Here is a 13,503-nt window from a genome sequence, read left to right on the forward strand (position 1 = left end):
CACATCCGCCCCATAAGGCTGTGAGGATGCACTGAGGTCCTATATGGAGCCCCGGGGCAGCCTGGCACAAAGAGAGGGCTCCCAAATGCAGTCCCGTTCCTTATCCCTCCTGGCCCAGCAGGGAAAGGCATGCCCTGGGCACCCCTGACACCCTGCAGAGAAGACAGCAGGACTGGAAGCTCCCCGGCCCTCACAGACCGAACCAGAGCACCACACAGGGAAGCGTTTGGGGAAGAGAGCAGGTTTCCTCTCAAGCAAAACCTCCATCCCGTAGAACCAGAGTTAAATTACAAAACAGCTGGAGAAAAGTTATATAAACTGTGTTTCTGGAGAAAATCACCTTTAAAAAGTAAAATGGACACTTTCCAAACGCACACCTGTGAGCATCACATTTACCTTGTGGTCACACACGACACAGGCTTAAAAACCACACCGGTGATCGACAGAACTAAATAAACAGCTCTACTCGTCTCTCCGGGACTGTCAGCCGGAAGACTCATGTAGAAGAAGAAAGAGATAACTAAGATGTTTGCTCGAAAAAGTCAGTCACATCCTATTGCTGACACAACCTTATGAATGGCAACAGACACCATTTCCAGTCTCGGCCCCTCGGACTCCTGTTAGCGTGGAGACTCGGTGTGTTTTCCTTGGGCGTCTCTGGCTCCAACACTAGCTTTTGCAGCCAATGACCGCAGAACACAGCCCAGCAAGCCTCTTAGCCTTTTTATTTTAATCTCGACTGATCCCTTTGAAAATCCCTTTGTGGCAGCCCCTGCCCCCCGCCCCCCCCCCCGCTGAAGGGACAGAGTTAGCCAGTGGCGACAGAGTCAAGAACCGTCCTTTTTGGCAGCTGCAGCCTCTGCCGGCACCACTGATTTTGTGTTGTCATCCTCTAGCTTCTTCTTCTTCTTTGCTTTTTGTTCTGTGTTAAACTGAGCGAGCTCTTCGGTTTTCTCTGTGATGTATTTTAGCTATCAAAAAAAAAAAATTTAAAGAATTACAATTTTATCTGGTTGTGAAGCCACTCTATAAACCTGGGGGAGCAGAGGAGAATCTACCCCTCCTAACCACTCCCGCCCTAAGAATTTGGGTGGGAAAGCCTGGGTTACATTCCTCAGAGTGAAACAGAACTTCCAATTTTTCCTGGAAAAAGCAATCAACTCCAGAAATCAACCGAATGCTGCCCACACTCCTACCCAACAGGCAGGAGCTCCTTGAGTAGTCAAGAGTTAAAATGTGGAGCGTGCAGAAGGCACGCCAGGCCTAAAGATACTCTACCAAGCAGCAGTACAATCAACACCCCCCTAAATGTATCCAACTGACGTCACAGAGCAGCTACTATGCACCAGGTCCCAGGAACACAGGGTAAATAATGCAGGTCCCTGCCGTCGGGCAGCATTTTATCGAACGCGTAAATTCAGCCGCAACTCTGTCATGAAAAGAAATTGAGAGCCCCAAATAAAAACAGTATTTGGAAGTAAACAAATGTGCAATAAACAGAGAACTTCCCAGCTAACATTCTAAGATGACTGGCACTGCCCGTTCCTTTGCCAAAGGAAGAAAGGGCTCACCGAAGCCGGCCAGCTGCCAGCCATGACCTGCACAGAACGGATGGAGAGAGGGAAGTGTCTTCCCACGGATGCACAGCACCGCCAGCCACCTTAGCTGTTTTCCTTAGGAATCACATCCTTAGCCTTGACTTCAACTTTGGAGAGAGGGATCAGAAGAGCGGGGCGGGGCGGGGGGGGGAGCCCAGTGGAAGCGGCGCCAGATTCCGGGCTCGATGGTTTGGGTTCAGTGATCCATCCAAGAGCTCCACGTTCAGCTCTGCGAGGTTCCTGAACTCCAGGGGCCTCCCCTGTAAAATCGGGCTAATAAATGGGGTTATGAAAAACCGTCAGAGGGTGGCTGTGAGGTTTTAAATAACATATGTAAAATAATAACTATAAAAGCGCCCTGTAAACTGTCAACTGCTATACAAACTCATTTAGCAACTACTTATTGAGCACCTGCTGTATGCCAGGCCCTATTCTAGGCACAGCAGATGGAACAGAGAAGAGACAAAGGTCCACCCTGGTGGAGCTCACATGACAGGGAACGAAAAGCGTTCTCACTGCTAGGATTAGACAAGGTCAGAAAACCTCAGACGCCCTGGGTCTGCCCTTGGTCACGGCCACTAGCCAGGGACGATCACAGCATCACCTGTAAAATGAGGGCTGGTCAAGATGACGTCTGGATTTCTTTGGAAAGATAGAAAACAGGCTTGCTTCTCTGCCCATCCCGCCCGTGCAGACACTCCCTCCATCCCTGTGCACACCGAAACACAAGTCTCCCCACGCGCTAGCCCGTGGCCTGTCTCTGACAGCACGCTGTAAATGGAACACAGGACCGAAGTTTTGAGATGTTACGGAAAAGGCAAATTATGAAATCCAGACAGTGCTGATTAGAAAATTTCAAATTGGCTTAGCGAGATCCATCATGATGAAAGAGAGACTATAAATTGCGGGCAGGTCTGAATGGTTCAACCGTCTCTCGTTTTTAATGCAAGGTGCCCTGGGGAATCGCTTCATGGCTGCAAGTGATTAATTGGGAATAATGTATTCTGATGGGAAAGGGGAGTGAGGAAAGAAATTCATCTCTCACCAGTGAATTACTCCTCCTGGCTAAGAGCTTCACATCTTCGGTGTTAATTGTGCTTCTTTTCGCGTGTCTGTAGAAAGGGCAGGAACAATTCACCAAAATGTTTAGTATCACTTCAAGTTTTGATGAAACCCAAAAGTTCATGGTCAGACTCCAAACTAGCAAGGCTCTCTAAGTAGCCCATCTTTTTAGATTAAATTCATTAAGCAGCAATGACGTAAAAATGAGTGAAGTGACTTCGCCAAGATACTAATTAAATAAAGAGACCAAGGAAAGCAACAGCCCATCTGTCCACCTCCGCCCGAGGCCACGGGTGCCTGAGCGGGGACTTGCTTGGGCACAGTGGTCACAGCAAACACCACAGAAAGCGCACGCAGCACGTGTGCATGCACCTTTAGTGAAAAGAGAAAACAGCACACTATCAAACAGCACGAAGATCGCCTCTGCTTAAACAGATGTGAAGTAGAAAAACAAAGATCCCAAGATCCCAAGGGCTACATGACAGGAAGCAGCTCAGGCAGATGTCCCCCTACGCCCCACTTCCCAACAAGGAGGTAATGTACTCCCTCAGCACAGCCGAGCTAGAACAAAGAACATCTTTTAAACTGGAGTCTATGTCTTGCTCACAACTTGGGACTCAAATTCTCATTCCAATCCTCTTATCTTTGCTTTAAAAGGTAATTTCAGATAATAAGCTATAGTCAGTAATTTATTGCTCTAATTACACCATTTCTTGCCATTTCTCACCTCCTCCAAAAATAAGTAGAAACCTTACGCACAGGCGTAAGTAGGCATCTTTGTAACCTTAATAACAAGTAGAGTGGCCAACACACAGTCCTCACCAGATATCTGTTCCATTAACAAGAAAATCACACAGAAATTACACTCCATAATTTGGCCGAATTAAACCTTCACCTCCCACTAAATGTGCAGATGGCGTGTGTCATCTCCTCACGAATGACAGCATCTGCCTGCGCTGACAGTAACCATTTCAGGAGGCGACTTCTAATCGGCCATCCGCAAGGACTGGGAGAGAAAGGGGACAGTCAGAAGGGGACATCGGTGCAGTCACAAGGTAGGCAGCCCGGCCACAGGTGTACCGGGGGGGAGGCAGTTTGGCACCATGCACACAGCGTGGCCCTCAGCCACACTATCGGGCCGCTCGGCCGGTTTTCACATTCTTCGCAAAGTGCCACAAAAGAACAAGCAGAAGGAAGCAGCATAGTGAGCTGTTTACAGAGTAAGGTTAGTCGATCTGTTCACGAGGAAGTGTTCCGGAAACAGCAAAGCCAAGCCTCGCCACTGCTCAGCTTGGTATGTGCTACCTCTGCACGTTTTAATGCCCCTTCCCTAAACGGAGGGGCGGGCATATCCGACGCCGGCCGCCGCACATCAGAGACTCTCCTGAATCAAACCTTTTTTTTTTTTTTTTGCATTAGATTATTTATTTATTTATTTATTTATTTGACATAGAGACAGCGAGAGAGGGAACACAAGCAGGGGGAGTGGGAGAGGGAGAAGCAGGCTTCCCGCCGAGCAGGGAGCCCGACGCGGGGCTCAATCCCAGGACCCTGGGACCATGAACTGAGCCAAAGGCAGTCGCCCCAACTTCTGACTCCAGAAAATTACCCAAGGGAAAATTACAAAGCAGTTTTTCATTTAACACGTTTAGCAACACAGGTTTTAAAGACGATTCCCAAAATGTTCCTAGAACCTATTCACTGTCTAATATCTATCTTCTTCAAAATGTGACATCTTTAACATGTTAACGGTATCAGGTGACTAGAGATTTCAAAGCTAAGTAAAGGAAATTTGCAACTTAAATTGGGAGATGATTTTCCAAAGTTTACAGGTGAATTATTTCAAATTTAAACCCATTTTCTCATAGAAACAATGTTACAAATACCAGTTAGGTTCCCAGCCAGCTGACAAAGACCATTTAATATACAGCTGGCCTGAAACAGTCCTTCAGACTCCTTGTAGGACTCACAGTTCTAGAAGACGGTGGCCTCGGGGAAAACACAAAGCCACAGGATAAACAAAGCTGACCTTCTGGGAATATCAATTTTATTCCGTGATAAGTTTTTTTTTTTTTTAAGATTTTATTTATTTATTTGAGAGAGAAAGAGAGAGCGAGCACGAGCAGGGAGGAGGGGCAGAGGGAGAGGGAGAAGCAGACTCCCTCTGCTGAGAAGGGAGCACGATGTGGCATTCCATCCCAGGACCCCAGGATCAGGACCTGAGCCGAAGGCAGATGCTTAACCGACTGAGCCACCCAGGAGCCCCCTCACCCCCACCCCGAGATAAACTTTAAAACAGGATTTTTTTTTTTATATGACAGCAAACTGAAGTATTTTGAAGATCAGTGTGAAATTAGACAAAGGATGAGTCTCCAAAGAAAATCCGTACTTGCGTTGGCTCAGGGTTCACGGCGGGGGGGGGGGGGGGGGGAGGGGGGGGGCGTGAAGGGCACTGGAGGACACCCCTGGACACAAGAAAGGGGAGACATTGCTTCATCAGTAAGCCTCTGCCTCTCACTTAGACAACAGCAGCGAGACAGCCTTTACACAGACCCTTCCCCGGGCACTTACACTCTAAGTGACACATGACTCTCCCCCCACCCACCAAGTACCCAGCAAAAGAAAATCAACCTCGGGGCGCCTCGGTGACTCAGTCTTTAAGCGTCTGCCTTCGGCTCAGGTCATGATCCCAGGGTCCTGGGATCGAGCCCCGCATCGGGCTCCCTGCTCTGCGGGAAGCCTGCTTCTCGCTCTCCCGCTCCCCCTGCTTGTGTTCCCTCTTGCTGTGTCTCTCTCTATCAAATAAATAAAAATCTTTAAAAAAGAAAAAAGAAAATCAACCTCTTAACGTAATCATAAAACACAGAGTACCTGAAAGCGCAATGTATTACAATGCTAAATATCTCCAATTTCGTTCTTATTCCCAGTATTTTTACAGAGGCATCTAAAAACGTTCGTTGTCTTTTCCCACAGCTAACACAGAAATGGCAGGAAAAGTCATGACTGGGGGCTTACTGCTGGCATCTAACCAGGCAGAGGCCAGAGAGGCTCAGAAACGCCCTACAATGCGCAGGACAGTCCCCACCACAACCCAGAATGAGCCGGTCCAAAACGCCAACAGTGCTGAGATGGAGAAACCTGGCTCGATGTTGATAAACTTTATGTTCAAATCAAATAATCATGTGCTTACATATTTACATTTTGTGCCGCCCTTTGTAATAAAAAGAAGTTGTATTTCCCGAAAGAAGGAAAGACGTGGCAAGAGGAGTGATAAATGTATTTCGCAAGAGACACGGGGCTTCGGGGGAGATAGTGGGCGCCATGTAAGGAGCCCCCACCTGAATTAACAACGAATAAGCCACAGGAGCTATTAGTATCCCATAATATTATCTTATCCCTTTTGGCCAAGCTGGCGATGCTAAGCAGTTTTTAGGAATTCACATACACAGGGATGTGAAAGATTTAGAGTCTGCCCTTTGAGAATCTACTGCTTTAATTCATTCAAAATACTCACCCGAGCAACAGAGAGCTAAAAGGAGCAAGGTGAAAAGCTCGGGGTGTGGGAGAGACTGGCACCGAATCAGCAGTGCGAGCAAATTGGAAAGCTTTAGCCCTTTCCGGCCTCAGTCATCAAACTGCTTCATAAAAGCAATTCGTTGCGATTGTTTTCAATTACCTGAGGTACTAATTGAAGAGATGAGCATAAATCACCTGTAAAAGCTCAAGCTTCCCCGCTGAAAGCAAGTCACCCACTTTTCAAGGAGTGTGTGTCTCTCGGGTGACAGACGCTGTGGACCTGAGGCTGAGTGTCGGTGGGCGCCGGGCCCTGTGCGCTGTCACTGCCCCGACACCCACCCGCAGTCACCGCCGGGCACCCAGTGCGGGTGCGCCCCACACCGCCCTGCGGAACACGCACGCCCTGCATGTTCACAGCCCTCGAGCTGTTCTTCATACCTTTTTAACCAGGAACTGAACAACTCTGCTTCTTTGACAAGAAGTACTCAGAAGATATTTAAAAAAAAAAAAAAAAAGCCAAATCAAGTCTGAATGGACGTGATTAAAGCAGATGTTCTATTCTTGCAGAACCATGATGAGAGAGAAGCCTCCAATAAATCCACACACACCCAAAAAAAAGACTAAAGCTCTCCTGAAATACACCACCAGATGGAGAGTATGAATAGGATGTCAACACACACAGCATCAGATACGCAAGCTCTTTACCCACCTTGCAAACATTTCAAGGTCTTTGGCAAAAGTTTCTGAAAGAGAAAAAGACATGCTTTAGCTATCCTCATGTCAATCTTATTTCAGAAGGAGGGGAAGTGCGACCTCAGTTCCCACAATACAGTGATGAATACAAGAAGCCCTTTCCATGCTGGGTGGATGCGCTTCGGGCCGCCCCATCCCTGGACAGGAGCCTTTAGCTGCTTTTGTTTTTTTTGTTTTGTGAGCCTTTAGCCTAGGCTGTGTGATTTATTTGTTATGACCTCCTTGTCATAATTGTGGTAATTGTGGCCACACTTCTTCTTCCATGAAACTAACTCTAAACGTTAAATTTTGCCCCAAGTTAGGGCTTGAGAGGACATTAATTTCCTCGGACGTCAAGCAGATACCAATGTCTAAGCTCAGCTGTCATATAAACCACGGCATGGGCGATATAAAAATGTTATAAAGCAATGAGATAAAAATGTAATGCCTAATGTTCCAGGCAGTTTAAAACAGAATAAAATAAAGAGGTTCATGAGGTACTAGAAGTAGATGTTTCCATAAAACACCTGAATCTTACAGCCAAGAAAAGAAATGTTTTGTGAATAGCACCCGACAGTAATGTTCTCCATCTGTTGGTAAGACAAGCCACAGCACCCGGCCACACATTTCTCCCAGACAAAAGCAACTTGGGGGATTTCTATCCACGGGGAGGAAGGCCCTGGCTTCGTACCGCACTGCCGGAAGGTCAGCTCCGAGACCGCTGCAATGGTTTGTTTGCTGAACGGCATCCCTCTGTCCGATGCAACTTCCTCACACAGACAACCAACAGTGTAGTGGACAGCCGCTTTCAGCCTCTGCAGCAAAAAGTCAAAATACTTCATGGGTGAGGTTGCAAATAAGAGCTTTCCACACCTTCGAAAATTAAGACCAAGGAGAGGGGTCTGCTCAGCCTAATTCCTTCAGCACTTTCCATAATGGCTGAAGACTTTTCAAGTGTACTAATAAATTAATGAGGCCCTCTGGAGTGTGACTTCGGAGAAACATTATTTCCTTGTTAATGGTTGTGATTTAGGTCAAGTAAAGATAAGGAATTACAATGGCAGGTCAGCAGGGAGAAAAGTCAGACTTGCACTTGCAAAGTATCTGCATGACTTTACTCAGATATTCCACAAATGTGTACCCGTTCCTACTGAGTAAAGGCATATGCTAGGTGCTTAGGGAACAATGAAAAACCAGACAGGGGTTACTCTAGTGAAATGCAAAAGGATCCCATCCCTCCGCAGCAAGTCTCTGCCAGCCCCAGGCCTGCATGTTACAAAGGACAAACGCTCAGGACCATGCTGGGAAAGGTCTGTGAGGACACGTCTGACCCTCCTTTGATTTGTTGGCTTGCTAGCCCACCTCACCAGGACCCTCACTGTTCCTTAGCAACCCTTTTAGATACTGAAGAACATAGCTTTCCCATGCAGAGGAGCAAAGAAGCAAAACAAAGCCAAGCTAAAATCTCAGTCTCCTGTCAACAAACTTATTGTGCCCTGGGTGTGCTCCTTCTCTATGCTGGAGACAGAACTGAATTGGACAGGGGGACAGCTGAACCCCAAACAGCAAGTGTTCACAGCTGAAACAGAATGAGGAGGAACTGCAGAAACACAGGTCCAGGACCCCTGGGTAGAGGCTGGGCAGATAAGCAAGGGCAACGACCTTTCTTAGTTTCAGAGGTCAAACAACTAGGTAAGTTCAGGCCTATGGTAGGAGGAGACAAAGGGACCATCACCCTGCGAGGGATAAAGAGCCCCCTAGGTCATCTTTTTTAGGTACGCATGGGGGTGTCATTAGAGGAACAGGACAGGGAGCCTTCTGAACATTCCAGAAGTTTTTTATCCCTCCTCCTCTGCACGCCTCCTGGACGGGGCCAAGTGCGTGTGCCTTCTATAATGTTGCAGACAACACTGCACTTCAAGCCTCAATCCCTAGATCCAAATTCTTCAAGGGCAGGACCCTGTCAGTTTTGTTCACTACTGTCCACTCAGCATCAAGAACAGCTGGATGAATGGGTGGCGGGATCCTCAACCTGCTCACCAATTTCTCAGCCCACCTTTGCAGCCTTACTCATTTCTTCAGTAAGTATGGACTGTCCACTGGGAGCCAGGCTCTGCACTAGGGGCTGAGAATGCAAAAAGGAAAAGAACAGCCTTGGCTCTCAGGGTTTATCTCCCCACCACACCTTTGCCATCTGTGGACTCTTCAAAACCATCAATGCCAGGAAAAACAGAGGGTGCAGAACTGTTCCAGGGAAGATCAGAGACAGGATTACTAAATGCAAGTTATGCCCCTTGACTGGATCCTGGATGAAAGAAAAAAAGACCAGAAGAAGAAACAGCTTTGGGACAACTGGGGCAATGTGCGTACGGACTGAACGTCAGATAATAGGGTTTTACCAATATTAAACTTCCTGAGTGTGATACTTGAAATTATTATGTACGAAAATACCCTTGTTGGGAGAGGCATACGAAAGTACTAAAACTTGGGCGCCTGGGTGGCTCAGTCGGTTAAGCGACTGCCTTCGGCTCAGGTCATGATCCTGGAGTCCCGGGATCGAGTCCCGCATCGAGTCCCGCATCGAGTCCCGCATCGAGTCCCGCATCGAGTCCCGCATCGAGTCCCGCATCGGGCTCCCTGCTCAGCAGGGAGCCTGCTTCTCCCTCTGACCCTCCCCCCTCTCATGTACTTTCTCGCTCTCATTCTCTCTGACTCAAATAAATAAATAAAATCTTAAAAAAAAAAAAAAAGAAAAGAAAGTACTAAAACTTAAAGGGAAGGTGTCAAGGTACCTGCAATTAAATCTCAAATGATTAAGAAAAAAAGAGCAAAGGAGTAAATACAGCCAAGTGTTAACAACTGGTGAATCCAGGCGAGGAGCAAATGGCTGTTGAGCGCACTATTCTTGCAACTTTTCCTGAAACCTTGCGCTTCCCCAAAGAAAGGCGGGCGGTGGGTTAACAGCCTCTGGAACGGAACACGGGCAGGAGGGCACTCCCGGCACTGAGCTCACTGCGGCTCTTCAGTCCACCCTCTCTGAGGTGGCCGCCCTGGTTCTTGCTTCGTTCGCTCTCACGACTCTGCCCGTGTGCTTGCTGCCGATGCTGCCCGCAGCCGCCCTGGCCGGAGGTTCTTACTACCCGGACTCTGCGTGCGGGGAAGCTGGGCTGGGGCAGACCGCGCGCCGCTGGGGCTGCGGAGCCGGGGCCGGGCCCCACGCGGGAAGGAGCCGCCGGGTATCGGGCTCGCAGGCCGGGCCCCGCGCTAAGTGCCGTGCCTGGACCCCCTTCCCGGGCGCACACCCCATTCTCACCACAGCCCTGAGAAGGGGGACCGCGGCTGCCGCAGCCAGAAAGGGGCCCCCCCCGTCCCACGCCGACCCGCGTTACCCTGGAGACCGCCTCCCAGCACGCCCCGCGGCAGCCCAGCTGGCGCAGGCGCAGGCGGCCGGAGCGCGCCCTCCGCCCCGGGGGACGCGGCCCGAGGAGCGCCCGGCGGAGGCCTCGGGGCCTTTCCGGCTCCAGAAGCTCCACGCCGTCCTCCCCCAGCCCGACAGGGACCCGACTTTCCTGTACCTGTCGGTAGGAGAATCGCTGCTGCTCCTCCCCACTCCCTTCCTCCTCCTCCTCCATCACAGCAGGGCCAACCCGGGCAGGCGCGCGAGGGCAGAGGGAGGTGGCGGCCGGGAGGAGCCCGTCGGATTTCGCGCCGCCGCTCCGGGCGACGGGCCGCGCGGGGGGACAAAGCGCGAAGCCCCACGCCGCCGCGCGCGCCCTCTGGCGGCCGCTCCGGGAACGGTCCTTCGCCGTCCGGCGGCGGGACCCGGCGGCCCCAGCCGCGGCGCGGCCCCGTGGCTTTACGGGAGCCCTCGGAAGGAAGGCGCGTGTGCGGGCACAGCGTTGTCGGGCGGCACCGTTCGCTGTGAATTCCGTGTGGCTCTAACCTCCGCGGGCCTTGCAGAATCCACCCAGTGTCCGTAACTGTGCCACCAGCTAGTGTTAGGGCGTCAGACCGCAGGCAAATGCTGGATGACTGTCCCAGTGAGCAGCGCAGAGTCAGTGAGTAGGTGACAGAGCCCGGCCTCGGTCACTCAGCAGCTCTGCCCAACACGGGGCTCGAACCCACGCACCCAGAGATGCATGCTCTTCCAGCTGAGCCAGCCAGGCGCTCCAGGGCCCCCAACTTTTTTTAACATTTTTAAAAAGATGTTATTTATTTATATATTTTATTTTTTAAAAAAGATTTATTGATTTATTCATTCATTCATTTGACAGGGAGACAGCGAGAGAGGGAACACAAGCAGCGGGAGTGGGAGAGGGAGAAGCAGGCTTCCCGCCGAGCAGGGAGCCCGATGCGGGGCTCGATCCCAGGACCCTGGGAACATGACCTGAGCCGAAGGCAGACGCTTAAGGACTGAGCCACCCAGGCGTCCCTTTATTTATATATTTTAAAGAGAGAGAGAGTGTGTGTGCATGGGCAGAGGGAGAGGGAGAAAGCAGACTCGGAACCACCACAGAGCCTGAGATCATGACCTGCCCCGAAATCAAGAGTCCATGCTCTCCCAAGGGAGCCAGCCTGGCGCCTCAGGGCCCCCAGTTTTTTTAAAGGATTTTGACTTGGTTATATATTTTCTAAAGTCTCGCTGCAGTCATCAGGGAGAAAACACTCTCCTTGGACCTCCTCACCCTTAAGGCTTAAGGTTGTGTTCATTTTTTACTACATATGGAGGTGAGCGTTGAGAGTTCCTGGGGTTATTTCGAACCCCTTCCCAGGGCACGTGAAAATCATCAGCCTTTCCTGACAAATATGAAACTAAGGAAGAAAAGAAGGGTGCTCGGTGTGTATTTATTTGTGCTCAATTGAGAGAACACACAGGCAGCCTCCCCCCTTACCACCTCTGTGGGAAAAGTCAGGGATGGGGGGGTGGGGGGGAGAAATTGCCGGGGCAGAATCCCACAAGGATTTCCTGTGACTCGTCATGCAGGTCCACATCCCTGCTCAATCCTAAGTGGTGGAGGCTGAGGAGGCAGAGATGTGACATACAAAGTTACAGGGGTGATTATATGCCTAACCTGGAGATTTTGTTCTTCAAAATAATCTACAAAGGGTTCTTAGAAACACAAAGCTCTAACATATTTTAACTGCCAGTTTATAGAATGAGGACATTAAGGGAAAGAAAACTTGCAGACCGGTATGAACCGAATAACCTTATTTTTGTTTTTAAAAAAGAGCATATGCATCTATATGGAGAAGTGGGATATTTGAAAGGAATAGAAAGCTGGAAGGATACATGACAAATACAGTTAACTTCTGAGCCGTGAGCTGAGGAGAAGGCAGATAAAGACACTCAAATTTTTGCTTTATATATTCCTGTATTCTGCATTTCTTAACAAGTATGTGTGTCTTTCCCATAAGCCACTCTTGATCTTCCTCTTCCACAGAAGTGCCCCAAACCCCACAAGCGTGCCGATGGCTGAGACCCAGAGAACCTCTTTTTGGAGGAATCGGCCTTCTGATCAATTTCCATTGCATCCGAGATAACATGTGCCTCTGGCCTCCTCTCCCCATTGCTCCCTGAGAGAATCCCAGTGTCCAGTCTCCTGGGATGGTCCCCAATGCCATGCAGGGCAGGCCTCTCACGGGATGTCCCTGATCTGCAGCCTCTGCCTTAGCAGGCCCAGTTCTGCCCGTCAGTAGCCGCCCTGCTCCCCATGCTGCCACTCTCCGGTCTCCAGCAGGAAAGAAGGGGACCAGGGGGTGTGGAATGGGCGGAGAGCAGGTGGGGAGCTCCAGCCCTAGGCCCAGACCTCAGGTTCGGAGCCTAGCCCCATCACAAGCTTTGTGACCCAGGGCGAGCCGCAGAACCTCTCCAAGCCCCAGTTTCTGCATTTATTAAGTGGGGACCCTAGTACCAACATAGACAGTGGTTGTGAGGCCGAGATTGCACCTAAGTGCTCAAAAAATAGTCATGGTTTTCTCCTGGGCAGTTTTTGTGCTTTGTACCTTGCATGTTACCTCATTTTAAAGCAGCTGCTTCCCAGGACGCCTGGGTGGCTCAGTCAGTTAGGCGTCCGACTCTTGATTTTGGCTCAGGTCGTGATCTCAGGATCATGAGATTGAGACCCGAGTTGGGCTCCGCGCTGTGTGTGGAGTCTGCTTGGGATTCTCTCTCTCCCTCCCTTATATATATACACATATATATGTATAAATTGCTTCCCAGGGCAAAAGAAAGTTCTTCTAGTGGTCTGTGGAATATGCACGCATTTCAGAGTCTGATAGAGGAAGGTCCAGAGCTGAGGTGTTACGTCACAGAAAATGGGTCTATTTGGATGGAGCGATTTTGCCCAGTAAGGAACCAGCCACGATAAGTGGCCACTAGATGTCAGCCTTGTGCCACGTTGTGCAACAAGGCCAGCCCTACGGCGGTGATCGAACCCTTCCCCAGGGCTTGCCAGCTCCTGGGCGGTTCTCGGAGCCCTCACAGGTAGGTACTGGGATCCCGTTTGATAAGTGAGGGAACAGGGTCACAGAGGTGAGAGAACTTTGCCCGAGGTTAACGTGCTAGGAAGTGGTGGAGCCCAGAGCAGCCTGGCTT

General features: G+C 50.0%; 1 protein-coding gene across 1 annotated transcript; it reads right to left on the minus strand.

Moving 5' to 3' along the window:
• Positions 1 to 715: 715 nt before the first annotated feature.
• Positions 716 to 10,630, minus strand: CENPS (centromere protein S). Its single transcript, XM_035019828.1, has 5 exons — positions 10,484 to 10,630; positions 7,600 to 7,723; positions 6,886 to 6,919; positions 2,644 to 2,710; positions 716 to 971 (listed from the first exon to the last, which is right to left on the minus strand). The coding sequence occupies exons 1-5, from the start codon at positions 10,538 to 10,540 to the stop codon at positions 828 to 830; spliced, it is 426 nt and encodes a 141-aa protein (XP_034875719.1). The 5' UTR covers positions 10,541 to 10,630; the 3' UTR covers positions 716 to 827.
• Between the last annotated feature and the right edge of the window lie 2,873 nt (positions 10,631 to 13,503).

This window comes from Mirounga leonina, unplaced genomic scaffold (assembly GCF_011800145.1).
Source record: "Mirounga leonina isolate KUSES-001 unplaced genomic scaffold, KU_Mleo_1.0 Mir_173, whole genome shotgun sequence".
In the NCBI taxonomy this organism is placed as follows: domain Eukaryota; kingdom Metazoa; phylum Chordata; class Mammalia; order Carnivora; family Phocidae; genus Mirounga; species Mirounga leonina.

What these genes read in the sequence shown, in the direction of transcription:
- CENPS (XM_035019828.1), bottom strand. Translation starts at nt 10,540, where the DNA reads ATGGAGGAGGAGGAGGAAGGGAGTGGGGAGGAGCAGCAGCGATTCTCC. An exon ending in AGCGATTCTCCTACCGACAG is followed by an intron (nt 7,724 to 10,483) that starts GTACAGGAAAGT and finishes TTTTTGCTGCAG; the next exon opens with AGGCTGAAAGCGGCTGTCCA. An exon ending in CCAGGAGGAGTAATTCACTG is followed by an intron (nt 972 to 2,643) that starts GTGAGAGATGAA and finishes TTTTTTTGATAG; the next exon opens with CTAAAATACATCACAGAGAA.